Raw genomic sequence first — 14,664 nt, 5'->3', positions numbered from 1 at the left:
CTCTTACCCCCTCCCCTTGTAAAACATGCTATAAAAAAGCATTTCATGTTCAAAAAAAAAGAAATTAATAAAAGAAAATACAATTAAAAAAAAGCATTTCATGTTCAAAAATAAATAAATAAATAAAAAAAATTAAAAAAAAAGATGTACATCACCAAACTTAGCTTTTTTTTTAATATTTCAGGATCAAGTTTAATTAGAGTAAAAACATATTCTTGTTAAAATCCAGTTTACTAAATATGACTCTAGGCAAGGTACTTTAAACCAAAACTGTTTTGTCAGTTGCCACTGGTGGTACTGTTTATACTGTCATTAACCTTGTCAGTTAGACTGATTGCTTGCCACCTAATAGCTCAAAAAGGCAGTGAGTGACCACTAGAAATTTCAGAAGACTGTTCTGTGTTGATCCTCAGCCAGAAGCAGACAGCTGTCCCTGCTTTCCTTCGATAGGGTAGCTCTGCATTTGACTTGACACTAAAGCAGAGAAAACAGTCTGATGAAGAAGTCTGTGTATTCCATTCCCCTGTCATTCTAAAAAGGCTTTGCCTGACCCCGGACTTTTCTTTTTTTTCCTATTCTGGTTTGGCCTGTCTTTGGTTTTAATCATTTGAGAAATCCTATAACCAACACCCCCCCACACACAGCTTCATTTGTTTTAAAACTACTTGTTGGTTCCATTTTTTCCTAACTTTGTGATCCTGGTACCTCCAGATGAGTCACATCTGCCCTGTAAATGCTCTGAATTTTGTTCAGAATAGACTGTATTCTATATTTAAATATGTGCATCAGAATTATAGACATATTTCTTTAGATATTTTATCATTTCAAAAATTATAAGAATGCATACCTCTGTAGAGCTTTTCTGAAAAGTGTGAATTATTATTTGAGACAGCGTAGACACAGAATATCTTACCATCCACAATCTTCTACTTCTTTAGATCTGGAGTTCCCTGTGTGCCAGGTCCCCCTGGTGGCCATCAGCACCTCCTGGAGAGTTTTGTGCCTGAGCTCACAGTTCCATTTCCTCACTGTGTCACTTGCACAGTAATACATGACAATGTCCTCATTTCTCAGACTGTATATTTGGAGATGCAATAAGTTCTTAGAATTGTCTCTGAAGATGGCAATTCTGCCCTTCACAGACTCTGCATAGTTTCTTGCAGTACCACCATTTTTAATATCTGGTAACCACTCTAGTCCCTTCCCTGGGACTTAGAGAATCTAGCTCATTCAGTAATTACTGAAGGTGATTCCAGAGTCTTCACATGAGTGTTTAATGGACCTTCTAGCCTGACCAAGCAAACGCCAGATTCTACCAGCTGCACATCACCCTGTATGCCTGAAAACAGAAAGAATCCTAGGCAAAAAAAAAAGCTGTCAAATATATCCACTGATCCTCTTATGCAAGTTCCTTCAAACAAACAAAGTCTCTTCTCTATGCATTACCTTTTAAAAGAGCAATAAGGAAAACACACCTAAGCCTAACTCCATATTGAGTAGCCTATTTTCTGTGCTAATCATTAAATGGGTGATCCGACTGGAATCCAGTGCTGAATTCCTCTGCCACAGGTGAGGCTCAGCACTGGGATGGTTTTATTGAGTGGCAGAAGTCCCTATTTGCATCACCTTTTGCTATATAGCAAGCTTTGGGTGGAACTGTGTGATAAGACAGTGCTTAGAGAAGATGCAAGGGTCTTTTTGACACTGAGAATCATGCCAATTATATGTAGTTATGTCATGCCTTTTAAAATATGAAATATATACAGCATCACATACTCTTATATTTCCAGATCAGGCTCAAGTCTGCTGTATTATCCCCAGTGTCTGTTTTTGCACTTATATATGCTGTGTACAGATTCTCTCTGAGACAATACTTGGTCAGAATTAGACTTGCCTGATAAAGTTCTAAAATTTCCCTAAATGTGATGGAAAAATTACCAGTTTTGTTCATTTAATTCTTTTTTTTTAAGTTTTTTTGTTTTTTATTTATTTTTTTATTGGATGTTTTATTTACATTTCCTATGTTGTCCCCTTACCCCATCCCCCACCCACCCCGGAACCCCCAATCCCCTCACCCCTCTTCCTTCTTCTCTGTGGATGTAACCACTATCTATTCCGCCCTACTCCCACCTCCCCACCCTCAAAATTCCCACCCCCTGGGGCATCCAGCCTTCATGAGGTCAAGGTTCTCTTCTTCCACCTATGCCCAGCAGGGCCCTCCACTCTTACATATTCAGTTGAAGCCCTGGATCCCCCCCCACCAGGTGCTCCCAGGCTGGTGGTTTAGACCCTGGGAGCTGTGGTTGGTTGGTATTATTGTTCTCCTCATGGTGCCGCAAATCCTTTCAGCTCCTTCAGTCTTCACTCTAACTCCTCTATTGAGAAACCCATGATCAGTTCAATGGCTAGTTGTGAGCATCTGCCTCTGAATATTTCAGACTCTTGAAGACCTCTGAGGAGACATCCATATCAGACTCTTATCAGCATGCACTTCCTGACTTCCACATCAGCATCTACCTTTGGTGACTGCACATGGAAGGATACTCAGGTGGAAAGGTCTTCAGATGGCCCCTCCTTCAGTTTTTGTCCCTCCCTTTGTCTCCATATTTGCTCCCTTGAGTATTTTGTTGCTCCTTCTAAGAAGGACCGAATCACCCCCACTTGGTCTTCCTTTTTTATGGACTTCATGTGGCCTGTGAGTTGCATCTTGGGCATTTCAAGGCTCTGGGCTAATATCCAATAATCAGTGAGTGAATACCATGTGTGTTCTTTTGTGATTGGCTTACCTCACTCAGGATGATAATTTCTAGTTCCATCCATTTACCTAGGAACCTCTCGAATTCATTGTTTTTTAATAGCTGAGTAATACTCCATTGTGTAAATATACCACATTTTTTGAATCCATTCCTCAGTTGAAGGACATCTGGGTTCTTTCCAGCTCCTGGCTATTACAAATAAGGCTGCTATGAACATAGTTGAGCATATGTCCTTATTATATGTTCGAGCATCTTCTGGGTATATGCCTAGGAGTGGTATAGCTGGATCCTTGGGTAATGCTATGTCCAATTTTCTGAGGAACCGCCAGACTGATTTCCAAAGTGGTTGCACCATCTTGCAGTCCCACCAACAATGGAGGAGTGTTCCTCTTTCTCCACACCCTCACCAGCATCTACTATCACCTGAGTTTTTAATCTTAGCCATTAATACATATATTTGAAGCAAATGTACTTGACATCAGATGCTTGCACATTTACAATCTCAGATTCTATGCATCCACATACATGAAACCTGGTGTAAATATCAGTGTAGTCACAGATATGAACACATAATTTATCCTGAACTTATCTAAAATACATGAAGATAAATCTCCTTCTGACATTAAATTTTGTTGTGTTGGTGAAGAGAGACATTTATTCTGTGCTATGCCTTTTTAAATCTCATTTATTTGTTTTTATAAGAATATTTTTTCTTTCTACTGCTTTAGATTAATATTATCTAGCAGTTTTAGTCATTTATATGATGTAGAAATTATCCCCTGGACTAGGTTGGATTTTCTTGCTTTAAAGAGTCAGTAAAATGAATATACATCAACACAGATAAAAAACATTTTATTTTCTATCCCACGATTATCTGCTCACTGGACACCAACCAGAAATGCAAAGAACCTAATAACTGCTGAGCTCATGCCATCGGATGTCTTTGAGAGTCCAAATTATTGCTAAGGAGCTGGAAGCTCCCTGGATTGTAACTGGGACACTCACAGCATGGAATAGAAAGAAAGCACAGGAGCTGCCTCAAGACACCAGCAACCCAAAGAATGCTACTATGAGAAAGACATGACAGCTTGTTAGTCAGGATTCAATTGCAGAAAATACTGGTTCTTGCATGTGTCACTAATGATAGAGATTTGACTTTTGAGAGATGGGTTGTAGCCAGTGTATCCTAAAGTAAAATTTCTATGCTTGGTGTATGTTGCGTGCCCCCTGTTGGTAGAGAGCTGCTCTACAAGGAAGTTTGAGTCTGGGCTCACACTGATGACCTCACACTGTGCTTCATGCACAGAAATATGTGGCTGTGTCCTCAGAAGTCACAGAGTTCAATTGCAGAAAATACTGGTTCTTGCATGTGTCTCTAATAATAGAGATTTGACTTTTGAGAGATGGGTTGTAGCCAGTGCTACCACTGTAGATTATATACTTCATCCCCTCCATTTTATTTCCTAGGAACTTCCAGATATAACTCCAGTCATAACCACTGGCAATGTAGTAGCCATTGATAGAGCAGGTAAGAGACAATGACTGAGAGGGTTTCACCAGGCCAGGTGCAGACTCCTGTAGTTGTACCTCAGGCTGGATACCTTCAGAGAACAAGAGCCAATTCTATGAGCCTTACATTTTCAAAAACCCTAATGGGCACATGTATGAAATGTCAACACTCACCAGGAACATCTGCCAACATGTACACAAGACTCGACATTCTCAGCTTTTAGGCTATACCCCTTTTCTTCAGAGGTCAACCTCCAGTGAGAGAGATATGAGTTGCCACAGTCCAGGAGGGGATTTAACTTAGAGTTAGAAGGAGCATTTGCAGGCAATGAGCCAGTCCTGCCTTCATAACTGGGGAAGATGAATGCTAAGTACACTTGGTTATTAAAGTATGACCATCACAGTCTCTGGTATCCTATAATAAGAGTCTATGTTAAGGTAATGTTGGGCTGCAGCATGTCTGGGTCTGGGTCCTGTTGGGTTGAATTTTGGCTCCTGTATCTGCTCCTCTCAAGGGGCTAGGGCTGCAGTTCAGAGAGGCACAAGCAGGATATTGACTGTGTTCATTCCATGCAGGCACTGGATGGACATCTGGCCATGATAATCCATGGGGCTCTTCTTCAGGGGTGGAGCAAACAGTGTCTAGGGTCTCTCAGGGGCCAGAGCTCTTGAGCTTGGGGTTCTTGGGCCATGAGATGGGCAGAACAGATTGGATCTTAAGCCCTTGGAATATCAGGCACCACTGAGAGTTTGCAGAAGGGCTGAGACAGTGGAGATGTACTGGATGGATCTACCTATAGCTTAAGGGGTGAGGGGGAAAAGCTCTGGTTGCATCCAGTGGGGATGAAACTCTTTGTCTCAGAAACTTGCTTGGGTGGGTCAAGGCTGGTTCACCTTGCTTGCTTGAGTTGGAGTCCTCCTCCATGGCTGGGAATGTAGAGAGGTCAGCAGTGGGCGATTAGATGATGGCTCTTTAGTTGAAGACTTTTTACATGGTTTCCCAGAGAATAGAGATATTCCATAGCCTTAAGATATTTATTGTAGTGGCAGAAAAACAATGAAAGTATACCCTGGTATTCTCAGGGTGTGCCTGAGTTTAAATACGTTTTGCAATGGGGAGTGTCTGGAAAGAAATACTTAATTGGCTACACCCTCTGGCCTTTAGGTATCTCATTAATATGGAGATCTATCTTGAGGTTCTGTGGCCTGTAGTCAAGCTCTCTACCTGTGAAGGGGCTAGAAGGAGTGTTGCCCCACATGACTGATGGCCACAGACCTCTCTGTTGGGGGCAGTAGCTATGTGAAATGAGGCCAGGGGCATAGGAGCAAGGCCAAACTTCTACTGTCCCTGAGGGTCTCTGGGGTTAAAAGCCTGATCTACCAGGTACCAGCTGCCTCTCAAATCCCACAAGGGAGTACTAAGACTGTAGACATCACAGGAAACACATCTAGACATGATCCCACCTTCCAATCCTAGACCAACCTCCCTACAAACCATATCCAGCTTCTGGGATCTTAAAGCTTCAAGACAGTGCCAAACTTCCTTTCATACTTGAGTTCCTGACTTCTTACTTTCTTACTAGTAACTCCACACTGTTTCTAGTTTCTTCTCATTCCCTGCCCAGAATATTTGTTTCCATTTTCCAAAAACTTGGTACATACCCTTCTTCTGGTTGTATAGATCATCTCATATCTTTCCAGTAGAGAGTCCTGAGCTGCATGCACATTAGCTGTAGGTAGGTCACATGAATTCTTCTTCTTGTTGTGAGAATTTCCTGACAGAAATCCAAAGGACGTACACCAGATTAAAGCAACCATACATTGTCTTTCCCCTTTCAAAAATTTCTCATCAGCATTTCCTCTTATTCATTCCCTTAATAAATATTAATATTTGGATCAGTTGATATCTCAAAATAACGTTCTAATTTACATTTTCTTGATAAATCATGATGTTGAACACTTGAAAAAGTGTTTACTATTCATGCTTTTGCATATTTTTCCATTGCACAAAGAAACTATAAAAATTTTCAAGGAATCTCTGCTGTATGGCTGTTGAATCAGTTCATTTTTGGACTTTCAAAGGCTGAAGGCAGAATTCACTGGGTTGTGCAGAGAAACCAATGAATAACCCACTAGACCCTTTTTATTCTCCCTCTTTATATCATATGTGGAATGCTCTCTGTCAGATCAATTTCAGTTCTTTCAGTTCATGATACTCTGCTCGAGCCCAAAGAACTCTTTTGATGAACTTTTTTCTAATGTCCACATGAAGCTTTATAGAAAATGTATATGATCAAAGGTACCCATGAATCTGTGAGGAAAGTGACAGTTTTATTTATCTATGTTCAAAGTAATATTTCTTGGTTTTCTTGTTATTTCCTTCATTTCAACAACAAAGGCAACATTTTAACAGTCAGATTTCACACACTTCTTAATATTTACTTATATTCCTAACAACCCTTGGGGCACACTGTGCCTAAATTTTTTATACTTTTGATTCCTTCAGTTACTCCTTGTTTATGTTAGAATGATGCAAGTGGAACATGTGTTTAATCATATAACTAAATGAGTGCCAAAACCATGTCAGTCAGGAGTGAGAGATGCAGTTCCTGCAGCCTGAGGAGGTAATTTGTTGCATGCAGCACCAGTAAGAACAGCAAGTCTCCTATTTAACCCCAGAGTAAGAATTGACCATTAGTCATTACAGAGAAGAATGTGTACATCCCTGACAAGAATAATACCCTATCATTATAGGATGCACTGTAGCTTTAATGAATACAGGGTGAGTATCTCCCTCTTGCTCAGCTGAAAAATATCAATCACAAAGGAAGGCAGAATACAACTAAGCTTACTGTGAAACTTAATATTAGTTTTACTTTATTCAGTAATACTATTTCCAAAACAATCCAAACCAATATTCTGAGCTTATTGTACACTGGGATGTATTTTGAAGACCTTTCCTGAATGTCTCATAATTTACCTAGGCCTGGATTCTCACAGGTATTTTGGAATCCATGGCATGGGTTCCAATCTTCAGACAAATTTAATAACACCTTCCCCCACCTTCACATGTTTTAAAACAAATTGTTGGTCTCATGCTTCCTCAGGATGAGATCCTGTTACTCATAGCAGAGTCACATCTATATTTTTAATGCTATGTGTTTTGTTCTGAAAGAGTATATCCTGTATTTAACTATGTCCATTAGAATTAAAGAAGAATTTATTTCAAATTATTCAGACAGAGTATTTTATTTTTATTATTTCAATTTGTGCGTCTGTTTTTGGATCTGTGCAGTGGTCATAGAAGTCAAAGATGATATCAGAGTCTCTGAAGCTGGAGATACAGGTAGTTGCAAGCTGGCTGACATGTATGCTGGGAGCTAAACTTGGGTTTCCAACAAGAGCAGTGCATTGTCTTAACTGGAGCCACTCTATATTCCACTCAGGATAGTTCTTGATATATCTATCTATCTATATCTATATATCTATATATCTATATATCTATATCTATCTATATCTATATCTATCTATATCTATATCTATATCTATATCTATATCATCTATATCTGTATCTGTATCTGTATCTGTATCTATCTATATCTATATCTATCTATATCTATCTAATCTATATCTATATCATCTATATCTTTCTATATCATCTATATATATCATCTATATCTATATCATCTCTATCTCTCTCATCTATCTCTATCTCTATCTATAGTATGTGGGGACCCTTATTTGCATAATGAGGATCATATTTATCTGGGTGGTTTCATGATACATACGATGATTTTAAAATGTTCAGATTAATTTCATTTAACTCAGTACAAATGGATTAAAATTCTTCAGATATCCACTTACAGAAAAGAAGACTGCATGTTATCACATTATGATGAATACAAAAGTACATTTACCCCCCCTCCTCCCGCCCGTCAATCTCTCTTGCCTGTCTGCCTCACATCACTCACTTGAACTCACCACAGCATGTGCTGGACTAACTGTTGTCAGTCACTCTTGTCCAGTATCCACCCCAGCTCATAGCCAGGATGATCCCAGAGTCACCTTCATTTCAACAGTTACCCGCTGACCTGGAGATGTGGAGTATAAACTTAAAGAATTGAAAGCCATAATTGACTGAGCATATACAATACAGGTACTGGACAATGAGAAGGAGAGAGAGAGAGAGAGAGAGAGAGAGAGAGAGAGAGAGAGAGAGAGAGAGAGAGAATCCTACTCCACTTCTGTTACCTGGAGCTCCCTGTGTGCCAGTGCCCCCTGCTGGTCATGAGTACCTTATAGAGAGGTTGGTACCAGAGCTCACAACTTACTTTCCTCACCATGTCTCACACACAGTAATGCAAATCACAGTCTTCATTTCTCACATGATGCATTTGAAGATACAACAACTTCTTAAATTGTTCCTGTAGATGGCAAATTGTCCTTCACAGACTCTGCATAGTTTTGGCACTCCAGTCATTTTCTATTGTCTAACCACTCTAGCCTGGGGTTTGGAGTATCTAGTGCATCCAGTAATCATTGAAGGTGAATCTAGATGCTTCACAAGAGAGTTTAATGGATACTCCACTCTCCACCAAACTACCTCCTTATTCTACCAGTTGGAGTCCACCATGTATGCTTGAGAGCAGAGCTAATCCTAGTCAGAAAACTGTCATAAATATCTACTGTGCTGCTTGTGCATGTCCTTTACACAGTCTCTTCTCTGTGCAACATGTTTTAAAAGAACCTCAAGGAAAAGCCATCTAACATCCAACTCCATGGTGAGTAGTCTGCTTTCAGTGCTAGTCCCAGAAAGGAAAGACCTTGCTGGATTCCTGGGCTGAGCTGCTCTGCCACACGTGAGGCTCAGCATTGGGCTGATTTTGATGAGTAGTAGAAGCCCCAATTTGCATCACCTCATCCTATATAGTAAGCTGTGGGATGGAAATCTGTGAGAAGGTGTTGGTCAGAGAAGATGCAAGGGTCATTTTGGTCATTGCAAATTATGAAAATTATATGTAGTTAAGCCATGTCCTTTTTAGAATATGAAATTTAAATAGCATTACATACTGTCCTATTTCCAGATCCATCCCTGGTCTGTAGTATCATCCCCAGTGTCTGGATTTGTGCTTCTCCATGCTGTGTAGAGTTTCTATCTGAAACGACACTTCTTCAGACTCAGACTAGTCTAATGAAGTTCTAAAATCACCCTCAATGGGATGGGAAACCTTTTGATTTGGTTTAATTACATTTAATGGAAACATGAATACATATTTTATTTGAAGCAAAAGTTTTGACATCAGATGACTGCACATTTACAATCTCACATTCTAATCAACCATACACATGAAATCTTGTGTTACTATCAACATAATCACAGATGTGAACACATATTTTATTCTGAACACATCCATAATACTTGAAGTCAAATATACATCTGACTTTAAATTTCATTGCTCTGGTGTTGAAGACATTGACTCTGTGTTAAGCTATTTTTTTTTTGACGCACAACTCTCTTGTTACATGAATAACTTCTGTTCTTTCAAGTGCTTTTGGATGTGTATTATCTATCAGTTTTCATCATTTACATGATGTAAATATTATTTCCTGGAATAGGAAGGATACTTCTGGTGGAAAGAATCAATACAATCCATATACATCGACACAGATATAAACGTTTATTTTTTATCATTTTATCCCATGGCTATCTGCCCAGTGGATGTCAACCAGAAATACAGAGACCCTGATAGCCCCTGAGTTCATGTCAATGGATGTCTTTGAGATTCCAAATAAGTGATGGGGGCTTACAGCTCCCTGAGATTTCTCTGAGACACTCACACCAGGGAGCTGACACAAAGCACAGTAGCAGCTCCAGGACACACATACACTTTTTGTGAGTGCTCCATAGTCTCAGTATTAGTGAAAGGCCTTGAAGCCTCCCATTAAGATGGATTCCAAGTTGAGCTTGCCCTGGAGCTCCTTTCCCTCAAGCTCTTCTCCATTTTTGTCCTTTCAGTTCTTTTAGAAAGAACAACTGTGGTTCAGAGTGGGCTGACATGTGAAGCCTCTGGGAGGAGATGCCATTGAAAACTTCTGGGTGTAATTTAAGGAGATTTAGTGAGCTGTGGGCATTGTATTAATGGAGGATCTTAGCACTAATGTATCTTCCTGTTCAGCAGGAGTCTCCTTCCAAATCTTTGGGCAAGAATTGTGTTTAACCTACCCTAAAGTAGATTATGTGTGCTGGTTGTATGTTACATGTCCCCGGTTGGTGCAGAGTTGCCCTACAAGGAGGTTTATGTCTAGGCTCACACTTTAGACTCCAAATTGTGTCTCTTGCACAGAAATATGTGGCTGTATCCTCGATAGTCACAGATTTCAACTGCAGGAAGGACTGGTTCTTGGATGTGTCTCTGTTGATGTAGATTCTACTTTAAGAGATGGTTTGTAGCTAGTGCCACCATTGTAGCTTCTGTATCCCATTCACTCCAGTTTGTTTCCTGGAAACTGTCGGATCCAGTGCCAGTAGGTACTGGTGATGGAGTAGCCAGTGACAGAACAGGTGAGGAGCAGTGACTGAGATGGATTCACCAGGCCAGGTCTGGACACCTGGAGCTGTACCTTGGACAGAATAACTTCAAAGAAGGGTTAGTCTTTCAGCCACATATTTAAAAAACCCCTAACAGGCACATGTATGAAATTGTATCACTTGCCAAGAAGGACTGTCAACAGGTACATAAGACTCAACTCTCCCATCATTTAGACTCTTCTCTGTTTCTTCAGATGTCAACCTCCAGTGTGAGAGACATGAGCTCACAGAGCACAGGAGTATATTTAACTTAGAGCAAGAGGAAGCACTTGCATGCATGGAGTCAGCTTTGCCTTCCTAATTGGGGAGGATGAATACTGACTGTACTTGGTTATTAAATAAGACCATAATTGTCTCTGGCTTCCTATAGTGTGTGTCTGGAATAAGAGAGCCTGAGCACTGTAGAAATCACAGCAAACCCTTCTAGACTTGATCATACCTTTCTTTGCTAGACCAGCCACCCCCTGCTCCTGGATTTTTAAGGTCTCATGTCAGTGACAATTTTTCTTTCACACTTTTGTTTCTGACTTCTGGCTTTCTTATTAGTAAGTCCACACTGTTCTTAATTTTCTTCTCTTTACCCACCAAGAATCTGTTTCCATCTTTCCTAAAACTTGAGATCCCCTCTTCTTGCTGTTGCAGAGATGATCTCATATATTTCTAGTAGAGAGTCCTTGGCTGTATGTTCTAAAAGAAACATAACCAAGGTAGACAATTATACACCAGAAAACATATGCCAAAATTAAAGGAAAAACAAAACCTTTACACAGTAAAAAATGTTAAAGACACTTACGTTCTCTAATCCATCCACATAGAGGATAATGAGTAAGAGAATGTACAACTTCAAATGAAAATACACATTCATGGTCACAGTGGTTGAGTGAATGAGTGTAGAAACAATCTAAGGGCTAACAAACAACCAGCACAAACATCAAAATCAAAGAAATTACTATATTCCTTCCGAAAATAACTCTTTTCTCGACTTATTTGACATTAAAAGATTCAGAGTAGAGTAATGGATTGAGAAAGGATCCATGCCTCTTGCTGTTACAGCAGACAAACTTTACAGTCATAGTACACTGCACCTTATGTTACATGTTGTAAAAAGATACTCCAAGAACAATAAACTAAAAAACAATCATTGTTATTGTAATATGTGTGTGAATTGATATCCATCAGAATGATGAGATTTGGATTTGTGTCTTCATCAGAAAAAAAGAGTCTGGTCCTGGTTCTCCATTTGACAAATTAATTCTACTATGAAATAAACTACTTTCATGCTTTTTAAGGTTGCCTATGAATTGTGTCATTTCTATTACTGTAGCTTCACAGGCATCTGATGTAGAGTTTACAAACTAAATTCAGTGATCTCTATCAGATCTGTAGTTCATCAAACAAGTATTAAAATTGATACAGAAGAAAGTCTTCTGGAGTTTTATATGTTCAAGAGGAATTGAAAAAATCTGATTTCAACCCAGTTGTCCCCTGTCTTCAAATGCTCCTTATACTCTGTACCTATAATTTATTTTGGTTTTCCCTTTTGCTGTCTCAAGGCAATAAATATTTAGCAATGGTATTGATTGTCTGAAATTGATATCATTTGAAAATCATAATGCAAATTAATGTAATTGTCCCCCTATGTATACCTTTGTGGAATATGGTCACCATTTTTTTTATCATCCCTCCAATATAGACCTTGCTTTGAAATGTGTATTGACAGTGCATAAGTCTCTCAGCAGTTTTTGGAGGACGCAAATATTGACAAAGCACTCTTGCATAATGTGATACATAATGGCACATATAAGATGGAAATTTGTGGTAGATGGAAGCTTGGATCTCCTTGAAAACTATAGCCTCTATTACTTGATGCCATTCTTCTGAAAATTGCAAGGATCATACTGTTCAAAACTAACTACAACATTAATTCTTGTCGTAACCTTTCTATTGATTTATACCCCCAAAATTTAACAGTAAGAGAACCCCCTCATTCCTTTCTGTTCTGTGTCAATTACATTTAAATAGAGAACCCATTATGGCAGTGATATTCTAAATACTTTACAGGGTACAGCAGAAGAACAATGGGGCTTGGAGGACAAAATTTCTGTATACATTGTTCTGGAGAAGCAGACCCTTAAGTCTCATGTAGTCTGCATTTATTTTGTAGGCATCAGCAGAGTCCTTGACCAAACATCTTATAGCTAATTGACTGATGCCTTTCCATTCATGTTGTGGAGTCCGTTACACAGTAGCCTGTGTGGAAGAATTCCCTGTCTTCTTGGTGTTCTATGCTTTCCAGATGGGGGAGTCTAAAGGGTGTTCTAAAAGACAATGATATTTCAAACAGTATGGAAATACAAAATCTGTTTTCATTATCTCTTACATAGTATTTCTACAGGTGATTCATGTCTGTAACAACACATTTCCCATCATTGCATTCATATTAAGCACATAAGATCTGAATTTGTCATACAGAGGGAAACTTTAATAGAAAAACACACAAAAGAAGTGTTCTAAGATAAAGAGATTTCTCACTAATACCAAACACTTTCTGTATCTTAATACAACAGCATTTACTCTAAATGCTCTATAGAAGATATATATATATATATTTCCACCAAAATACTGTGAGAGATAATATCTTGTTAATGCAGGTCCATGTCCTGTTAAATCATTAGAGTATAAGCCAAGACAATGAGACTATGAAGGCAAAAATATGAGAAAAAAGAGTTATGGATAAGCTAAGAACATAATCACAGCTAAGTGTGTATACATTGGGTCAGGATGTCAGTTCTGTGAAGAGATAATTTATAGTATATTTAGCAAAATACAATGAAGCCTATACAGACTCTGTATAGGCTTTTCCACTTTCATCATTGTTTGTATTTTCTAACCACTCTAGTCCCTTCCCTGGGACTTGGCGAATCCAGTGTAACCAGTGATCACAGAAGGTCAATCCTGAGGCTTCAGAGGAGAATTTAATGGAACCTCTAGGCTGCACCAAGCTCCTTCCATATTCTGCCAGCTTCTCGTCACCCTGTATGCCTGAAAACAGAGAGAATCATAGTCAGAAAACTCTCACATATATCCACTGACTCTTTTACTCATATCCTCTTATACAGAGAGAGTCTGTTCTGTATAAATTTTCATTTAAAATAACAACAAGGAAAACCCATGTAAGCCCCAACTCGATGTTGAGTAGCTTGTGTTCAGTGCTAATCACTGAATGGGAAGGCTTGACTGGAATCCAGGGCTGAACTCCTCTCCCACATGAGAGGCTCAGTGGGATGGTTTTGATGAGTAACAGAAGTTCCTACTTACATCTCCTCTTTCCATATATCACCTCTGTAGACAGAACACTGTGAGAAGTCAGTGCTCAGAGAAGATACAAATGATAATTTTTTCATTTACAATAGTATATCAATTATAATTAATTATGCTTTGTTTTTTTAAACATATGAAATTTAAATAGCATCACAGACTATCAAATTTCCACATCAGGCTCATGTCTGGTGTATCGTCCCCCTTGTCCTCATTTGTGCTTCTCCATGCTGAGGACTGCTGCTCTCTGAGATAATACTTGGTCAGATTTAGGCTTGTCTGGTGAAGGTCTAACAACCTCCTCTCACTGTGATGGTAAAACTTTTTTTTAAATTTTTTTATTGGATGTTTTATTTACATTTCATATGTTGCCTCCTTACCCCATCCCCCATCCACCCAGGAAGCCCCTATCCCCTTACTCCTCCTCTTTCTTCTCTGTGGATGTAACCCCTACCTACCCCCCCCCTCCCACTTCTCCACCCTCAAAATTCC

General features: G+C 39.2%; 1 gene segment (V, D, J or C); it reads right to left on the bottom strand.

The window, feature by feature from the left end:
* Window positions 1–4,052: 4,052 nt before the first annotated feature.
* LOC114636166 lies at window positions 4,053–11,719 on the bottom strand. The segment is given in 3 exon segments: window positions 4,053–4,357; window positions 4,440–4,482; window positions 11,648–11,719. Coding segments are annotated over 3 exon segments (420 nt in total).
* Between the last annotated feature and the right edge of the window lie 2,945 nt (window positions 11,720–14,664).

Source organism: Grammomys surdaster, unplaced genomic scaffold, assembly GCF_004785775.1.
Source record: "Grammomys surdaster isolate TR1022 unplaced genomic scaffold, NIH_TR_1.0 122667, whole genome shotgun sequence".
NCBI classification, from domain to species: Eukaryota; Metazoa; Chordata; class Mammalia; order Rodentia; family Muridae; genus Grammomys; species Grammomys surdaster.
The sequence above is the reverse complement of the archived record's forward strand: the minus strand, read 5'-3'. Positions and strand labels throughout refer to the sequence as shown.